The sequence below is a fragment of the Arvicanthis niloticus genome, chromosome 6 (genome assembly GCF_011762505.2).
Source record: "Arvicanthis niloticus isolate mArvNil1 chromosome 6, mArvNil1.pat.X, whole genome shotgun sequence".
Taxonomy (NCBI): domain Eukaryota; kingdom Metazoa; phylum Chordata; class Mammalia; order Rodentia; family Muridae; genus Arvicanthis; species Arvicanthis niloticus.
Window position 1 is genome coordinate 38,175,328 of NC_047663.1, and position 15,990 is coordinate 38,191,317.

General features: G+C 47.6%; 1 protein-coding gene and 1 long non-coding RNA gene across 8 annotated transcripts in view; one reads left to right on the forward strand and one right to left on the reverse strand.

Annotated features, from left to right (window-relative positions):
• Hnf1b (HNF1 homeobox B) overlaps positions 1-13,440 on the reverse strand; it is a 54,298-nt gene extending 40,858 nt beyond the window's left edge. For 2 of the 7 annotated variants that reach the window (XM_034506278.2, XM_034506277.2), the window contains exons 1-4: positions 13,097-13,440; positions 8,310-8,509; positions 2,354-2,540; positions 501-736 (exon numbers count right to left, since the gene is read on the reverse strand). In XM_034506278.2, coding sequence (XP_034362169.1) covers positions 501-736; positions 2,354-2,540; positions 8,310-8,509; positions 13,097-13,440 — 967 coding nt within the window. Of the gene's footprint in view, positions 1-500; positions 737-2,353; positions 2,619-8,309; positions 8,510-11,279; positions 11,300-11,372; positions 11,501-11,528; positions 11,582-13,096 lie in introns of those variants that run through there. The other 5 variants (XM_034506276.2, XM_034506275.2, XM_076936146.1 and 2 more) reach the window with 4 other exon arrangements.
• Positions 13,366-15,632, forward strand: LOC143442721 (uncharacterized). Its single transcript, XR_013111132.1, has 2 exons — positions 13,366-13,982; positions 14,209-15,632. It is a non-coding gene; the product is annotated as an uncharacterized LOC143442721 (long non-coding RNA).
• Positions 15,633-15,990: the final 358 nt, after the last annotated feature.

A 15,990-nucleotide genomic window follows, 5' to 3' on the forward strand; every position in this document is an offset into this window, starting at 1 on the left:
CTACAAACTCTTTAGCCAACTTATCACAGATGATCTCCAATCCCATCTTAACCCTGGCTCAGCACAGACAAGGCTGCCACCCAAATGGCTTTCCCCTAACAACCATTTGACTCCTGCCGAAACTGGAGAGTGGCGGATAGGATATGGTCCGACACACACACAGAGGGGTCATAGTGACTGGTGATACATCACTGTGATCTCCCTGCCTGCAGTTTGGACCTGGCATCCCCAAAAGGCAGCTTTCTCTGGAGATAATCAGTGTGGCTGAATCAGCAGTCACATAGAGAGAATGAAGATAGAGGAGAAAAGGGCAAAGGGCTCCTCTGAGGGCCAAGCAGCTGAGCAAGGGATGCAAGGAAACCTGACCAGAGGCACACATTCTTTCATGAGCCTGTTCTGGCCATCCCAAAGCCTGCTCCTCTGAAGCACCGTGAACAGTGAGACCGGCAAGGACAGCTGGCAGTCAGTTCCGAGGCAGTGAGAGCCTGACTTCTACTTACCTGACAGCTTGTTGGGTGGAGAAGAGCTTGGCTGGTGGTGAGGGGAGCCATGGGTGAGCAGGGGGTTCATGTTGTGTGTCTGGTTGGAGCTATAGGCATCCATGGCCAGCTTCTGCCTGAATGCCTCTTCCTTCCGGCGGTTTGCAAACCAGTTGTAGACACGGACCTCTGTGACCAAGTTGGAGCCTAGGCCGTGGGCTTTGGAGGGGGAGACCCCTCGTTGCAAACATTCTGCCCTACAAAGGACAGAGGGGAGAGACAGTGAGTGATGGTGCCTGAGGATTGTATGTGCCAGGTCCCAAACACAAAATCATAGCAGAAGATGAAGGTCAGTGAGGGTGAGGGAGAGGCCTGTCCAGAGAGAGGCCATCCTCACATTGTTTGAGAAGGATCAGTGGAAGCTTTGGTGGGGCCCTGAGCAAGGCAGAGCATAGGCCCCTCTGTGGCTCCTATTAAATTGAGGGCAAGCCAAGGATGGGCAATTTCAAGAGACAGCCCAGTGATTGGCCTCCTGGCACCTCCTTTACTGCTTCATGAAAGACAGAGTCCTTTGCTAGCTCTGTCTAAGTCTCTTCCAGGCACTGTGAGAGACATCTGGACTTTGGGGGTTTGACACCCTAAAGGGTGCAGGGAATCCAGATTCCACATTCTTGCTCTGGGGCAAAGAACTAGCAGAGAGGAGTGGGGCATTAGAAGGGGAGGGGTGTCTTTGGGTATAAGCACCAATGAAGTCCCCAGACCACCATGAGCTCTGTTCTTGGACACCCCACTTGCTATTGAAGGCTTTCCTTAGCCTGAAGACTGTGTGCCAAACCTGGCCTGCTTCCCCACCTGGCCTTCCTGGTTTTAGCTTTTCACTACCAAAGCTGCCCAGCTTGGAAACTTAGCAAGGACTCCACAGGCTTCTGCCAGAGCAAGGAGTCAGCATTTAAGAAAGTCGGTATAAGAATGAAACAAAATGGAGAAAGAACAAAGTCAAAGGATTCTCCAAGGACATCCAGTGTTTGCTTTAAAAATAATATATACATAGTCAAGATACAAAAAGGAGTCTGTTGAGTCAGTGTGCACAGAGTAGACCAAACAGATCCAACCAAGTCTTACTTGCCTGCCAAATTTCCTTGGTTGTTTGCTTGAGACAGCCTCAAACTCTTGATCTTCCCCCTCCCTCTGCCTCCTGAGTGCTGGGATCACAGGTGTGTGCCAAACATTCTTATAAAACCTGTGCCAGGCCAGTGGAGGCCAGAGTTAAGGAACAGTTTGGTGTTGCCTATGCAGAATGGAAACATCTCTCCAACACCAGATTTTATGTCAGAACTTATAGAGTATCTCCCCTAAAATAAACCCTCAAGGGAATAATGATTAAGCATCTCACAGAGATGAGATTCCATGATTGAAAACCGGGCTTCTTAAACGCAGGCTTCTCAGTTCTTACTCTTCTTTTGAACATTCACTTATGTGTGTGTGTGTGTGTGTGTGTGTGTGTGTGTGTGTGTGTGTGTCAGCAAATATGCTGAGCTTAGAAGTCAACTTGCAAGATTTGGTTCTCTCCACCATGTAGATCCTGGGGACTAAATCCAGGCGGTAGGGCTTGGCAGTAAGTGCCTTAGCCCTCTGAATCATTTTGCCCGTATTCCTCAGAGCTTTTACAATACTGAAATATGCTCTGACTCCCTGAAGTACTCCTGTGATGTGTCTCAAACCTATTTATTAGTAAATTAAATCTGGGGTTCTGTAGAATACACTTCAGGAGGTCCTGATTTAGCCACACTTATAGCTGGATAATCAATATCTCAACATCACAGGACCAGGGAGCTAAACCTTTGCCCTCATGTTCCAGGATCTCCTGGCATTACCTGTTACACTCCTCCACTAAGGCCTCCCTCTCTTCCTTGCTGGGATTCTTTTGTCGGTCGTAGGCCTGGTACAAAATTTGCTGGGATGCGGGCCCCCATTTGAACCGGTTGCGGCGCATCTTCTTGTTGGCGGGCTCAGAGCAGGCGTCCTCTGACTGCCCAGGCCCCTGGTTCTGTTGACTGAACTCTGGAAAGAGAAACAGCAGCTGATCCTGACTGCTTTTGTCTGTCATGTTTCCAGAGCTCTGGACTGTCTGGTTGAACTCTGAAAAGAGAAAGGAGTAGACTTGATAGAGCCTGTAGCCTTCACTCTATAGACAGACAGGCAGACAGACAGACAGACAGACAGACAGCCATCAGACAGACAGACAGACAGGTGGACCAATGAACAAAGACACTTTAATTCTTTTCCCTTAAGCTTTACAGTACGCTCCAGTTTCATGTGGGGATACAGAGGGAGACACCTTACAACAGGCTCCTCCCTGCTTGTCTTGTGTCTCCCAGCAAAGCCACCCTTTCCTTTCTTGGACAGAGGTCGACAAGTCAATGTTTTGAGAAAATTAATTATTTTCCTTTGTCTTGGTGACCTTCTGACATTGAAACAACACTCTGAATTCCAAATGCTTGTTATTTATTTATTCATTTATTTATTTATTTATTTATTTTTGAGACAGTGTTTCCTGTGTGTCCCTGGCTGTCCTGGAACTCACTCTGTAGACCTTGCTGGCCTGGAACTCAAAGATCTGCCTGCCTCTGCCTGCCTCTGCCTCCTGAATACTGGGGTTAGAGGTACAAGCCACCACCCCCTAGCTCTGAATGCTTGTATTTGCTTTGTGAGTGCAATCAAGCCTCAGGCCAGGGGGAAATTGTTCAAAGGTGCATCTTACACTTACCCACCATATTTAGAGGCATGTGTGGCCTTCCCTGCCCTCTACTCTTCATCCACTCTGGGCCCCCACATTCTAATGCTAGGTTCTTTGAAAACCATGAAACCCCTACCCTTTCAAATTGTGCTTTGAAATAAATATACCTAGAGCTTTGTATCTGAAAGAGAAAAATGCTCCTTAGACTTCTAGTATGACTGTAAAGGCAATAATGTGTGTGATATGTGTGCCATGTGTGTGCGTGTGTGTGTGTGTGTGTTGTATGGTAGGTGTCTCTGTGTGTTGTGTGTGGTATATATGTGATATGTGTGTCATGTGTGCACATGTGTGTGTTGTGTGAGGTGTCTCTGTGTGTGATACATATGTGATATGTGTGTCATGTGTATGTATGTGTGTAATGTATATGAGTATGTGTGGTATATATGAGATAAGTGTCATATGTGTGTATGCATGTGTGTAATATGTATGGTGTGTGTGGTGTATGTGGTATATGTGTGTCATGTATGTGCATGTGTGTGTATATGTGGTGTGTCCCAGGGGACCTTTTATGAGGGAGTCAGCTCATGATCTGCCCACATAATTTGAAAGATGGCAAGTACAGAGTCCAAAACAGAAGACCTTCCCAGGAATGACAGTGAAGGAGCTGGAGAAGGTAGAAGGAGACACTTGACTGATTTTTAGGCCCAGGCAGACCTATTTTCAGTTTACTTTCATCCAAAGAATAAAAGGCAGAAGCCTGGTCCAGTGGCCACATGGTGGCTCATACGGTTGGACCGAGGTTTGATATTCACTTTATTAAGAAGGGAGCTATGCTGTTTGCTTCCATGTCTGCACAGAGCAGGGTTCATGCATTCATTTCCTAGTCCCTGCTTCCCATGCTCTGGATCTTGGTGTTCTCCTTTCTCAGTCCTGTTGTTCTCAGTGTCCAGCCACAACCTCCAGAGCACTACAGTAATTCCTCTGGACCTGACATAATTTTTAAATCTTATCTGGGACAACTGGATCACAGATTCTCACTACTTAACGTTTGAACCCCGTCGACGCACAAACCTTTCCGAATGTCTCTAGTCTGTATGTGTACTTGGGATTTTATGACCTGTCTTGGGCTTTCTTTCCATTTTGCCCCATTACAAGAAAGTGGTGCCTTCCTCTCAGCCTGAACTTAAGATCCCAGCTGTGGGCACGGCAAGCTTTGTTTAACCAGTGGCCAATGGCCAAAACAGAAGCAGTCTCCCAGGTGGATAAATGGCCACTGTCACTGGAGCCTTTGATTTGGGATGGTCCTCAAATCACCTAGGGTTCTGTGGGCATGGTAGCCCATGGTAGTTTTAGGAACCAAAGACAACCTCTGCTAAATGTAAAAGCAGACTGTCATCAGCTTCCCTGGGACAATGTGGGCAAAAAAACCGATAACTCCTCCTACAGTCAAATAACTCCTCCAACAGTCAGATAACTCCTCCCACAGTCAGATAACTCCTCCCACAGCCAGATAACTCCTCCCACAGCCAGATAACTCCTCCCACAGTCAGATTTTTTTTCCAGGTGTTTTCTTCATCCTTTATATTACTTGGTCCTTACAGCAACTCTTTAAGTGCTGTTACTTGAGGGTGAAGGTGGAGGTAGAAGTCCCCTGTTCAGTGAGGAGGGAACTATTTAATGTCTCCTCTTCTCCTTCCTCCTCCTTCTCCTCCTCTTTCCCCCTGTGGGCCCTGCAAGACATCTATAGAATCCCCTACGAATGAAATCCAAAGCCAGTGAGGATAACCCCAAGTGTCTGGGATCCTTTTGAGATTTTTCATTTGAAGTGAGCAGGTGTCACTAGACAGTCCATCTCTACAGCACAACACCCTCTACTCCTGACCCTTCACCTAATTCTCACAGCCCAACATTATTCCCAGTAGCAGAAACAAAAACAAAACAAAACAAAACAACCCCTGCAGTTCGCCATGGTTAAGTGACCTATCTAAAGTCAGATGAGCGTCAACTGTCCGTCCCTAACCACCAGCTTATGAATCACTCCAAAACAACCCCAAGCTCCCTGAATCTGACTTTGGTGGAGGAGGCTTTTGCTGCATGCGTCCCCGCAGTACAGGGACTGCTCTTTTGGGAGACAACGGCCTACACGAGGTCAAGTCGGAACCCAGAGCATCTGTAGCCCAGTCAGAGCCTACAGCCCTAAGGGACCTGGCCTAGCCACACCCAGTGTCTGAAGAACCAGACACCCACAGGTCCTCCAGCTACTACCAATTTTCCTCCACTTGCTTTCAAATTAAATGGAACAGAAAACGTTTGATGCCCATAAAAATTGGAACGTTTGCTTCAGCAGTCTTATCCAGGGCTTAGGAGCTAGACAGAAAAGTTCTATGCACATAGACAAGCTCTTGAATAGTAAGTATCATTTATTAGTTTTTTTTTCATGAACTTTTATGTATAATTTTATTTTTCATCTCCTCTTTCTATTTCCATTAAACTCATTCATTTGGTCCTTCTTTTATTTATCTCCCCAATTTTTGTCCTATGCTAGTGTGTCTTTATCCTTTAAGGCTTGATACAAATGCTACCTCCTCCAGTAAGTCCTCCAGGATTTCTCCAGGTGCTATAGCAGCGGCCCTGCTGCCCAGTTCATGCCTTTTAGAGGGCTTGGAAAGCTGCTTGCATGAATTACTCTGGTTTCTCAACTCCTTCAGGAGAGTGTCAGTCTGTGAATGCCACAGACTAGCATAGTGCTTGGGACACGGCAGGTGTATGTATGATAATTACAGGAGGAGGCAGATGTTTTTAAGTTCTGTCTCCTGTAACTATGAACCAGTAACAACCAATAATAACACTGAACAGAAATATCCCTCGCAGCCTGCCATCCACTTGATCAATTATCCCTTCTTGAGCATCCTGATGCTCTCTTTCTGGGACTTGCATCTTGTTAGATGGCCCAGTGTCTTCTGTGTCTCCCTGTCAGTCCTGGGATTGCTGAGTGAATACCATTCTGACTGCTGAGATAGTCCTCCCTCGGATCTGTTGTCCGGCCTTTGCAGACTGTGGCTCCTGAGAATGTTTTGGGGCTATGCAGGAACTGCAGAGCTACTTCATGTCAGGAGGTCAAGCCCTTGAGTATGACCACCACGGAGGGGAGCCAACCCAGACTTTAAAGGACTGACTCCTCTACCCAGTAAACAGCTTCACAGCATCTTCTACTCTGTCCATACAGTGTTCCAATTCAAGGGTTAACCTCAGTCAGAGACAAGTGCCCCGAACCTTTCCTTCCACTTTCTGTGTCTTTCTGCCCACAGACACAATAAACACACACACACTCGTGCACACACCACACACACACACACACACACACACACACACCACACCACACACGCACGCACACACACACACACACACACACACACACCACAGTCATTTTGGAGCAATGTGTAGGAAAAAAAAAAAATCCAAGAGCAATTTTAAAAAGTGACTGTCCAGAAAGAGGGGGAAAGATTCCTACCCAGAAAATGATAGAAGTGTAGAAATGAACATGTTATGAACATGTTATGAACATGTTAGCAAAGACACAGAGGCTCACAGCACACACACACACACACACACACACACACACACACACACACAGAGAGAGAGACAGAGAGAGAGAGAGAGAGAGAGAGAGAGAGAGAGAGAGAGAGAATTGGAAGGATGGTGGTGGCTAAGACAGTTCTAGAGAATGGGCCGGGTCCAAAAGAGTTCAACTGCAATGGCAAGGTATGATCTTCCCAAATAAAAACAGCTCAAGTTTCCAATTACCCTCAGTGTAAAGACCTAAGCTTCTCAGAATTCTTGGGTGGAAGGAATCTTGGGACAGAAAGAAGACCTTGGGTTAAGAACTGAAATAAATTAGGTATAAACTGGGTATAGAGGTGCACCCCTTTAATCTCAGCACTCGGCAGGCAGAGGCAAGCATATCTCTGAGTTCAAAGCTAGCCTGGTCTACAGAGTAAGTTTCAGGACAGCCAGGGCTACACATGGAGATCCTGCCTCAACAAAACAAAACACCCCAAAAACTAAAGGAAAAAATCTAAAACCACCAAAAAAAAAAAAAAAAAATCCAAACAAACAATCAAAAACTCTGAAGTGATGAGAACCGAATCAGCAAACCAGCAGCAGTTACTTCCCATCAGGTAACACCCCCCCCCCCCCCGAAACATCATCGCCAGCATAACCGAGGGCATTCTAAGGGATTCTAAGTATTACATGGTAGTAGCATTTCAAAGGTAATCTGGTAAATTTCGAAGTTGTATGAAAAGTGTGTGGAAGGATGGGTGTACAACGCATAAAGTATAGGGGGGACGGATTGTGTAGGCAACTTGTTGCAAAATAGCTCAGAACCCCTTGCTGTTTTTCTTTAATAATTTCTTCTGAACTAAAAACATTTTGTTGAGATTAATTACATACAAAACAAAATAACAAAAACCAATTGGTCAGAGCTCCAAGTGCAGATGCTTTATCTGTGGCCTGCCTCAGACAGAAAGGAGGTCTTCACTGGGCGGAGTCGCTCTCAGCTGAGCCCAATCTTGGCCAATGTGAGCAATTGCTTTAAATTGCTTCTGGACTCAGTCCTCCACCCCTGGCATCTCCTCCCCCATCACTTCCAAGGAATAGGGTGAGGTTCTGATGATCTATACAGACACCCTAGGTATTTATACTTTTCCTGAGGGGAAGAAAATAACAGTAGTGACCATCGATATTATTGACCACTCTATGATCTCTTCTTTGGAAACTCAGACTGTCTTCATATGTCAACCAGAACGAAAGAGGTGTTGGAAAGAAGGACTAGAAAGATTCAGAGTGCACTGCACACCATGAAGGTCTTTTCAGTGTCACTAGCTGTGTAGCAAGAGGCTGTGTGAGAGAGAAATGATACAAGATAACCCACTGTGTGGCAACTGTATCTACCTGCCAGCTTCTTAGAATTGCCAACTACTTTAACAGGCTTTCTTGATGGAGGGGAAACTAAGGCAGCCCATGAGGTCAGAGTGAGGGCAAAAGTCCCTGTAGGTTGAAGAAGAGGCAAAGTTAAAAGTTAAAACACTTACGTCGGAGGATCTCCCGTTGCTTTCTGACGTACCAGGTGTACAGGGCAGCTCGCTTCTGGGTCTTCATGGGGGTGCCCTTGTTGAGGTGTTGAGAGAGGTGGGATTGGTTCAGGCCTGTGACATCAACCACCTCCCTCTGGGGGATGTTGTGCTGTTGCATGTATCCCTTGATCATTTTGGCAGCCCTCCACGGGTCCTCACTAGACAGAGAAACAGATCATTAGGACGCTGGTGTGAAATGCCCAAGGGAAAGTAGTCACCTGAAAGGAGCAAAAACCTCATTTCCCCATATTTCCCCACCTGTCAGAACTCCAGCCTCCAGAGAGGCATCAGGCTAAAAGCAAACTAAATGTGAGGAGTAGGTACCTCCCACCTCAAGCCCTCAAGACACAGCTTTTCCTTCTGAGATAGGCTCATCTTTAAGCCAGACCCTCCTCCCCATTCTCCAGACCCCATCCCCTAGGCCTTGGAAGAAAATGTTCTTGCTTTGTTCTGCTCTGCTTGGACTTCCAGAGACCAAAAGAGAAGAGTCTCACCCGAGAGTGGAGATACCTTCAGCCCGAGTTGGCTACACGGAGCCAAATGAGTTTTAAAAGTTTTAGTCGAAACCTCTCCAATATTATTCTCTTTTTGAAAAGGAGGTCTAGTCTGTTAAAGCAGGGTTAGGTCTGTTTGCACACCTCCTGGGACACAAGCAAGAGTCTTCTAAAAACTGCCTGTATATTAAATAAAATTATTTTTGTTTGATGTGTCAAGAAACCTCCAGCAATCAAACTGAAATATTTCATAAGCACTTGTACAGCTGTGATTCCTTTTGTAGTCAAATATTACATTGTTTTTTGGGTTTTAGAAAAGTGTTCTCAAATATGTTCTCTCCAGTTGAACAGGACACTTGCAAAGCAGGTATGCTTTCATTTTTTATTTTTTATTTATTTTTATTATTATCCACAGCCCTGCCTCCAAAATAAAACCCATAGAGGAAGAGTAATTTCAGTATTGGGAGTAAGACATTAATGATCCCAAATACTCTGTTTGCCTGTATGATTGATCTCTCTGATATAGAAAGGCCACCTGGGTGGTTGCAGTTCTCCTGGATTTCAAGTTTGGACTGAGAATAGACGTGTTTCTCATTTCTCACAAATGCAAGCACAGCTTATAAACAAGGCACAAGGATATCTCCCAGGCATTTTTAAAAAATGTTTTCAACTTCACTGTTACTTTTTCTTGCTTGTTAAATAGATGACTTAGAATGAGAAAGTCTATTAGAATCATAAGAGACTAAGTCTCATAATCAAAAGTCACAGATCAAAAGTGTTAAAGAAACAATACAAGTATGTATATTATTTATTTAATGCAGCTACAGAAACAATTCTTTACTACATGGTGATATAATACACACACACTATATATATATATATACATATATATATATATATATATATATATATATATGCTTAACAAGACACACACACATACATACATATATATATATATATATATATATATATGCTTAACAAGACATCAAAAAGCAAAGAAAAATTGGGTTCAGATGAAACAATAAAAATTGGTGTTAAAGCTGAGGCCAAATTAGATACAGTGGTAAAACAATTATTTTTCAATGGTGCCTGAAAAATCAATTAGTTTGTTTAACGTGTTAAAAATCTCCAGCGATCAAGGAAGATATTTTATAGGCATTTGAATTGTGACTATTTCAGCAAGCCTTGGCTTCGTGAGAAGCCAGGCTTTGAATGAGATTTTTTTGAGAATTGTAAACGTTCACATTAATTATACAAAAATTAACGAATTTCTCAAGCATTTATAAAAGCTCAGAAAGTAAAACAACATAATGAGATAGAACTAAAGCCGAGGAAACGCGTTCCAGTGTCAGACCTGTAGAATTCATCCTGAGCTGGAGAAAAACACAGCAATCAACATTTTAGACATAACCACGTAAATACCAGCGATCGTCTAAAAGTTCATTGTTGGTTAACATTTCCACCGATAGTTTTAGGGTGGAAAAGCATTTCTAACAGATACGAACAATAGCTTCAAAAGCTAGCGAAAACAGTATTTGGGTTCTAAAAGTTAACACTGTATCGCTTTAATAGATCGTTTGGCCATTTTTCCTTTGTTTGGTTTCTTTACCGGTTATTCTACGTGCCTAAAAAGACCTCGCATAATAGTGTGTTCTAAATGTGAGTGATTCCGTGTAAAGGGAATTAAAAGCTAGACGATTAAGAAAAAGAAAAACAAAAGAAAAACCGTTGAGACAAAACCTTCAAGTCCGGAATTAAAAGATTTGAATTGGGGGTAAGATGGCGTAGTTACACCTTAAAAAACAAAACAAAACAAAAAAACTAAAAAATAAAAAAAAAATCTTCTTGGATCTCAGAATGTTCCGCATATTCCCTAGGGGAGAGCTCTGAGGCCCAGGTAAGGGGTTGTTGGGAATACAGTTTCCTCTGTAGGAGAAACTCGTGGTAGTGAGAAGCGCTCGGCTTTTGTAGAGCCAGCGCAGGTGTCAAACGCAAACCCACAGTGGCCGAAAGGTCCGGCCCGTTCCTTCCTCAAAGGTCACTTTGCTATCCCGGAGCAGAGAAACCCTAGGCCCCAGCTCGCGGGAGAACCAGGGGCCTTGGTCCTTAGGGACCAAGCTCGCGGGGGAACTAGGGGCCTGGGTCCTACGGGTCTCCTAAGCTCCTGGGGCACACCAGCCTCCTGGCCGCGGCTGGGGAGCATAGGACGCCGCAGTTTGCAACCTTCCTCTCTGGCCAAGCTCTTCCAGTCCGGGTAAAGGCGACCAGGCGCGCCACCGAATGACCCTCCTCCCCCGCACACCTTTCTTTTCTTTCTGACTTACAGGGGAACAAGGGGGTGGAGCGGGGAGAGAAAAACAAAAGAGAGTGCCTGGTACCCTGCAATCGGCTGTGCAATGACCTGAGAGCCGCTAGCAATTTCTTGAAAAATTACTTTAATAAAGTCGGACGCTCCAGGCCCAGGGGAGGGAAGGCAGCACCAGCTTGCGAAAGGGACAAAGCTTCAGGGTGTGTCCTGGATCCTCACCCCAGCTAGAGTCTGGGCTCCTCTCCTTCTACTCCCCATGGTTTAGGGGTGGTAAAAAGGCCCAGGTCCTAAGACTCAGACAGACTCTGCGCCCGCAGAGCTCTGCCGGTGTCGGCTTCCCGGAGCAGCGCGGGGACCTGGGGGCGCGCCCTGTACCTCTCTGTGCGTGTGTCCTGCGAGCACCCCCTCCTGCGTTTTGATTTCCTTCCCTTTCTAAGCCGAGTTTACAACTTCACCAATGAATAACCCGCCTCTCTTTTCAACCTAATCACGCTCTTTGTGTACTTTCTGTTGATGATTTATAGGAATAAATTAATAACACCCCAACTCCACGTGCTGCAGTTTATGTTACATCTCCGCTGTGTCCAGCCCGGCGTGGGGACCATGGTGGAGAGGCGCCCTAGGCCTCCCGGGCTTAAGTCAGCTCCGAGACCAGCTAGACAGTGGCTCTCGGGAGGAAGGACCTAGGCCCCAGGGGGTTGGCGACGAGATGCCGAGTCCCTGAGCCAGGCCTCAGGACAACTTCCCTGCCAGCCGGCGTCCCAGACTTTCTGAGAAGCTCGGTACCCCAGTCTGTACCCTCTACAACGGACACCATCCAGGCCCCTAAACTCAGCCACAGAAAAATCATTGCTACACGGAGAAACAGCAACGGGAGAAGCCCAAGCTTCTGAATCAGAGCAAAAACATTTTAGGGGGTTAAAAAAAATTTTTTAGAAGTCCTCCAGATTGCCTTGGCTAGAGGGCAAGCCAATCCCCAAAGCGCAAATTCAAATACAAGGTCATATCCCACCCCAAGCGCACGCTGTGGGAGAGGAAGCAGAGCCGCCGAGGGCTGCCGCACTCACTCTGGAACTCTGAAACTTAGAAGCCGCAGGGCTTAAGAGTCAGAGGCCACGCGAGGGGCTCCTTTCTGAAGCCAAGTGGCCCCGGAGCTACGTGTAGTTTAAGGGAGCCGCTTGGCTCCTTGGATAATTAGTAACTAGCTGTCAAAGAGAAGGCCCGGGCGGGCGAGAGGACCCGCAAGTAATCCTAGCCACCCGAGAGACCGCCAGCCAGCCTGGGTTCCCCAAGGACTGCTGGAGTGTCGCTAGCGAGATGCGTACACGCCCACCTCTGCAAAAAGGTGGGGTGGTGGTCTTAGGAGCACGTACCCCACCTATTTTCTCTCCCTTTCGTTCGTGTTTTCTTCCTCCCCCCTCCACTGGTGACCCTACTACAAACTTTCCACTTTATAATTCTAAACCCGGAGCTCACACGGGCGCTGTAAAGGGCACAACCAAAGAACTTGCTTCCCAGGCCTCGGTCATCAATGCTGCCAGGCCTTCTACAAAGAACTGCAGATCTCTGGGAGAAATGCGCGGCCTGGGGTTTGGGGAATTTGGTGGGTCCTGGGGGGATCGCAGCTGTTTCGCTGCACCCACCTGCCCCTCTGGTCATGTGACCTAAGGCTCCGCACCTTCCGTTCTCTTGCCTGGGTACCACCAACAAGGTGCCTAGGTCCAGGGTGCCCGCATAGGTGGAAGCAGATGAAGCCTAGAGGTTCCAGGTCGCCCGGTGGAGGGCCAGGTTCAATTGTTAGCAGAGAAGCGGAGCACCCCCGGGGTATTTTTCCCGTGGGAAAGGGGCTTGCCGGAGAGCAGTTTGATCCGCAAGCCTCTGGCGCGGGGCACAGACTTCAGAGACTGTGCGGGCTCTGGGGCGTACCCCGCTCGCTTGCCTACCTGAGCATCCGGTCCACCTCGGCCCGCTGCTCCGCGGCCTCCTCGGTGTTGAGCGCCTGGAGTTCTTTGAGGATGGGAGGAGTGTCATAGTCGTCGCCGTCCTCTGAGCCCTCGTCCCCAGACAAGCGGCCCTTGGCGTGGCCATTGGTGAGAGTATGGAAAACCGGCTTGGTGTCGAGATCCGCCCCGCTCCCGGGGGACAGGGGCAGTGTCTCCAGCTTCACCCCGAAATTCGGGGACGGCAGTAACTCCTCCAAGGCCTGGATCAGCACTTCCTTGGTGACTCCGGAGCTCAGCAGGGCACTCAGGAGTTCTTGCTGGAGCGACGTGAGCTTGGACACCATTTTCCAAGGACGGAAAAAGAAGGGATTGAGGGGATGGGTGGGCGTGAGAGAGGAGGGTGGAGGGGAGTTTTACAAGAGAACCCCAAGTCCTGGAACCCCTCCACCCTTTAGCTTTCAGACACCTGTTATTCTCTGGGGTCCCGGAGACTCCTCCGAGAGGAGTCAGAAAACTTCTAACTTGCCATGATCTCCACCATTAGGCCATATAAGATATGCAAATGAGTGGGAAGGGCTCGACTTTCGGCAAGATGCAAATGGTGATGGGGAGGGGGAAAAACCGAGAAAGTGGGAGAGCCTAAGGGACAGTCCAACGGAGCCAAAGACTTGGGCCGGGATTGGGACTTGCCAGAGCCCATTGTACTCACGCTGGGGGGCTCCAAATCTTCTCCACCGATTCTGTTTATCAGCCAAACTTTAGGTGACCTTTGGACTTGTAAAGCAAGTGGCTTGCAGCCTAGGCTGGATGGGGGTGGGAGGCCTTTCCACTGGCGACGGGTTCGACTTATAGTCCAGAAAGAAGAAACTGCGCTTCGGGGGTTCAGGTGAGAGAGCTGGAGAAAGTTGGGGTGCCTTGGGAAAGGGGTGTGGGGAAGGATGAGGAAAGCAGAGAGCCTCCAAGGTGTCTGCAGGTAGCAAACCTGGAGATGTAGCCAGATGGTGGCGAATCCGATCCTTTGAGAATGGGCGCCAGGAATAAGAGTGGTTTTAGGCGCAGTTAGAACGAATTGGAGGGACCCATTTCTTTTTACCTCGGTTATTGTTCCCCAGGCCCTCCTCAGCTCGGCCTGGTAGTTTGGGTTTGCCGGATTGCCTGACCCGGACCGCGCTTTGTTAGAATGCTAGAGACCTGCCAGACCCTTGAAAGGAGACGCGGATTCATTTATGGCCAGAGGGAGTAGCGAAAGTGGAGCTTTGCTGCTGCTGGGCTCACCAGCCACCTGCCCCGCCAAGCCAGGCGAGAGCAGGACACCTGGGGCTTGCCCTCTGCCTAAACCCGGAACACAACAGCGCCTGGGCTCTGCACCTAAAACTAGGGCTACGTGTGGCTCAACCTGTGGCAGGACCGACTATTGCAGCTGTGGGACCACTTTTTTGGTTCTTAATTCTCGGACGTCTGCTGTGCTGGCAGTTAAGAGTCGCGCTCTATAAACACAAGTTCACTGTGGTGATGGCAGGAGTCTTGCATGCCACCTAAAGCAGGCATCCCCAAAGCCATTGAAGAAAAATAATTTTTTTGCCCACCCAGGTCTGGCCCGGAAGGAAGCCCTGAGCCTGAGCACGGCAGGAGTTTCTGCCACATCTCCCCTGGGACCCGGAGAGGAAGGAAGGAGGCACAGGTCGCACCCAGACCTGCAGGCTGGGACCTGACCTGGAGGGGAAGGAACTGCTTAGATCCACACACACATACACACTAGTAGCTCCCCAGGGTAGAGGCCATTTTGAACCTCGGTTCCCTCATTTGTGAAATATGCTCCTAATATCTAGGATACAGAAAAGCTGTAGACACGGAGGAAGACCACCTGTGCAAAGCTGGCTAACACCTGTGTACACACTTCCCAGTCTCTGAAGATGGTAGGCCTGCTCTCAGTGGTAAAATCTAGCCCTTAGGGTTCTCAGAATCGGGGACATTAGGGTTGGAAGAACTGGACAAAGAAAGACAAATGTTCAGAGTCACTGGCAAGGCAAAGGAACGTCTACGTACATTCTTTTGCTGCGTGCATTTTCAAACACAACCAGTTAGAAGGAAATTGTGGTTGGGTCAGAGAGAGAGATGAATATTAACGAGGGATAGGCCAGCAGCCCTGGTCTGCTACACACAGGATCAGACCTGGTGGTGTGTAGACTCTGCTGGTTTTGATGCAGTCTGCTAAGGGTGCCATTCATTGAATGACGGAGCTGGTGGCAGATCCTAGGTACCAGGCTTACCTGTGGGAGGACTCTGGGAGGAGGAAGGGGGTGGTTGTATGCATGGGACCCCACACAAGGTTTACACCTATCGCTGTTTATCCGAGAAAGAGGTCATTAAGTTCACAGAAGTAGGGGCCCTTCATTTCACCTTCTTGCTTTCTAGTTTGTTGTGACAGGTGACAGATGCTTGGTTCTTATAGTTGTGCCCAGTAGGAGGACTCTTTCTGCCTCACAGCTCCACTCAAACAGGATAATGACATGTTCCGAATAAATGTCTTTTTGTTTCCTCTGTCTCTTACTCAATATCATGATATAGTATAATGAGCATCGATTTCTGACTTGAGCGGGGAAAAACCATTAAAAGGCCACCAACACCACCACTGCCCACTAATCAACACAATTTTGATTTGTAATACTGTGATGTGACACCAGATACCCAAACCTCCCTCTCTCAAAAAACTCTGGTGTTAACCCCTTCTCACCACCCCCAGCTACCCATGTGAATGAACAGGAAGCTGCACCTAGAGTTCAGGGAACAGTTTGTGAGTGTGCAGGTAGGTCTCCTAAGTGTTCATACCCTGAGATTGTCCTACCCAGACCTATAGTTTATTTACTGAGAACAATATAAGAGACTATCAAGTA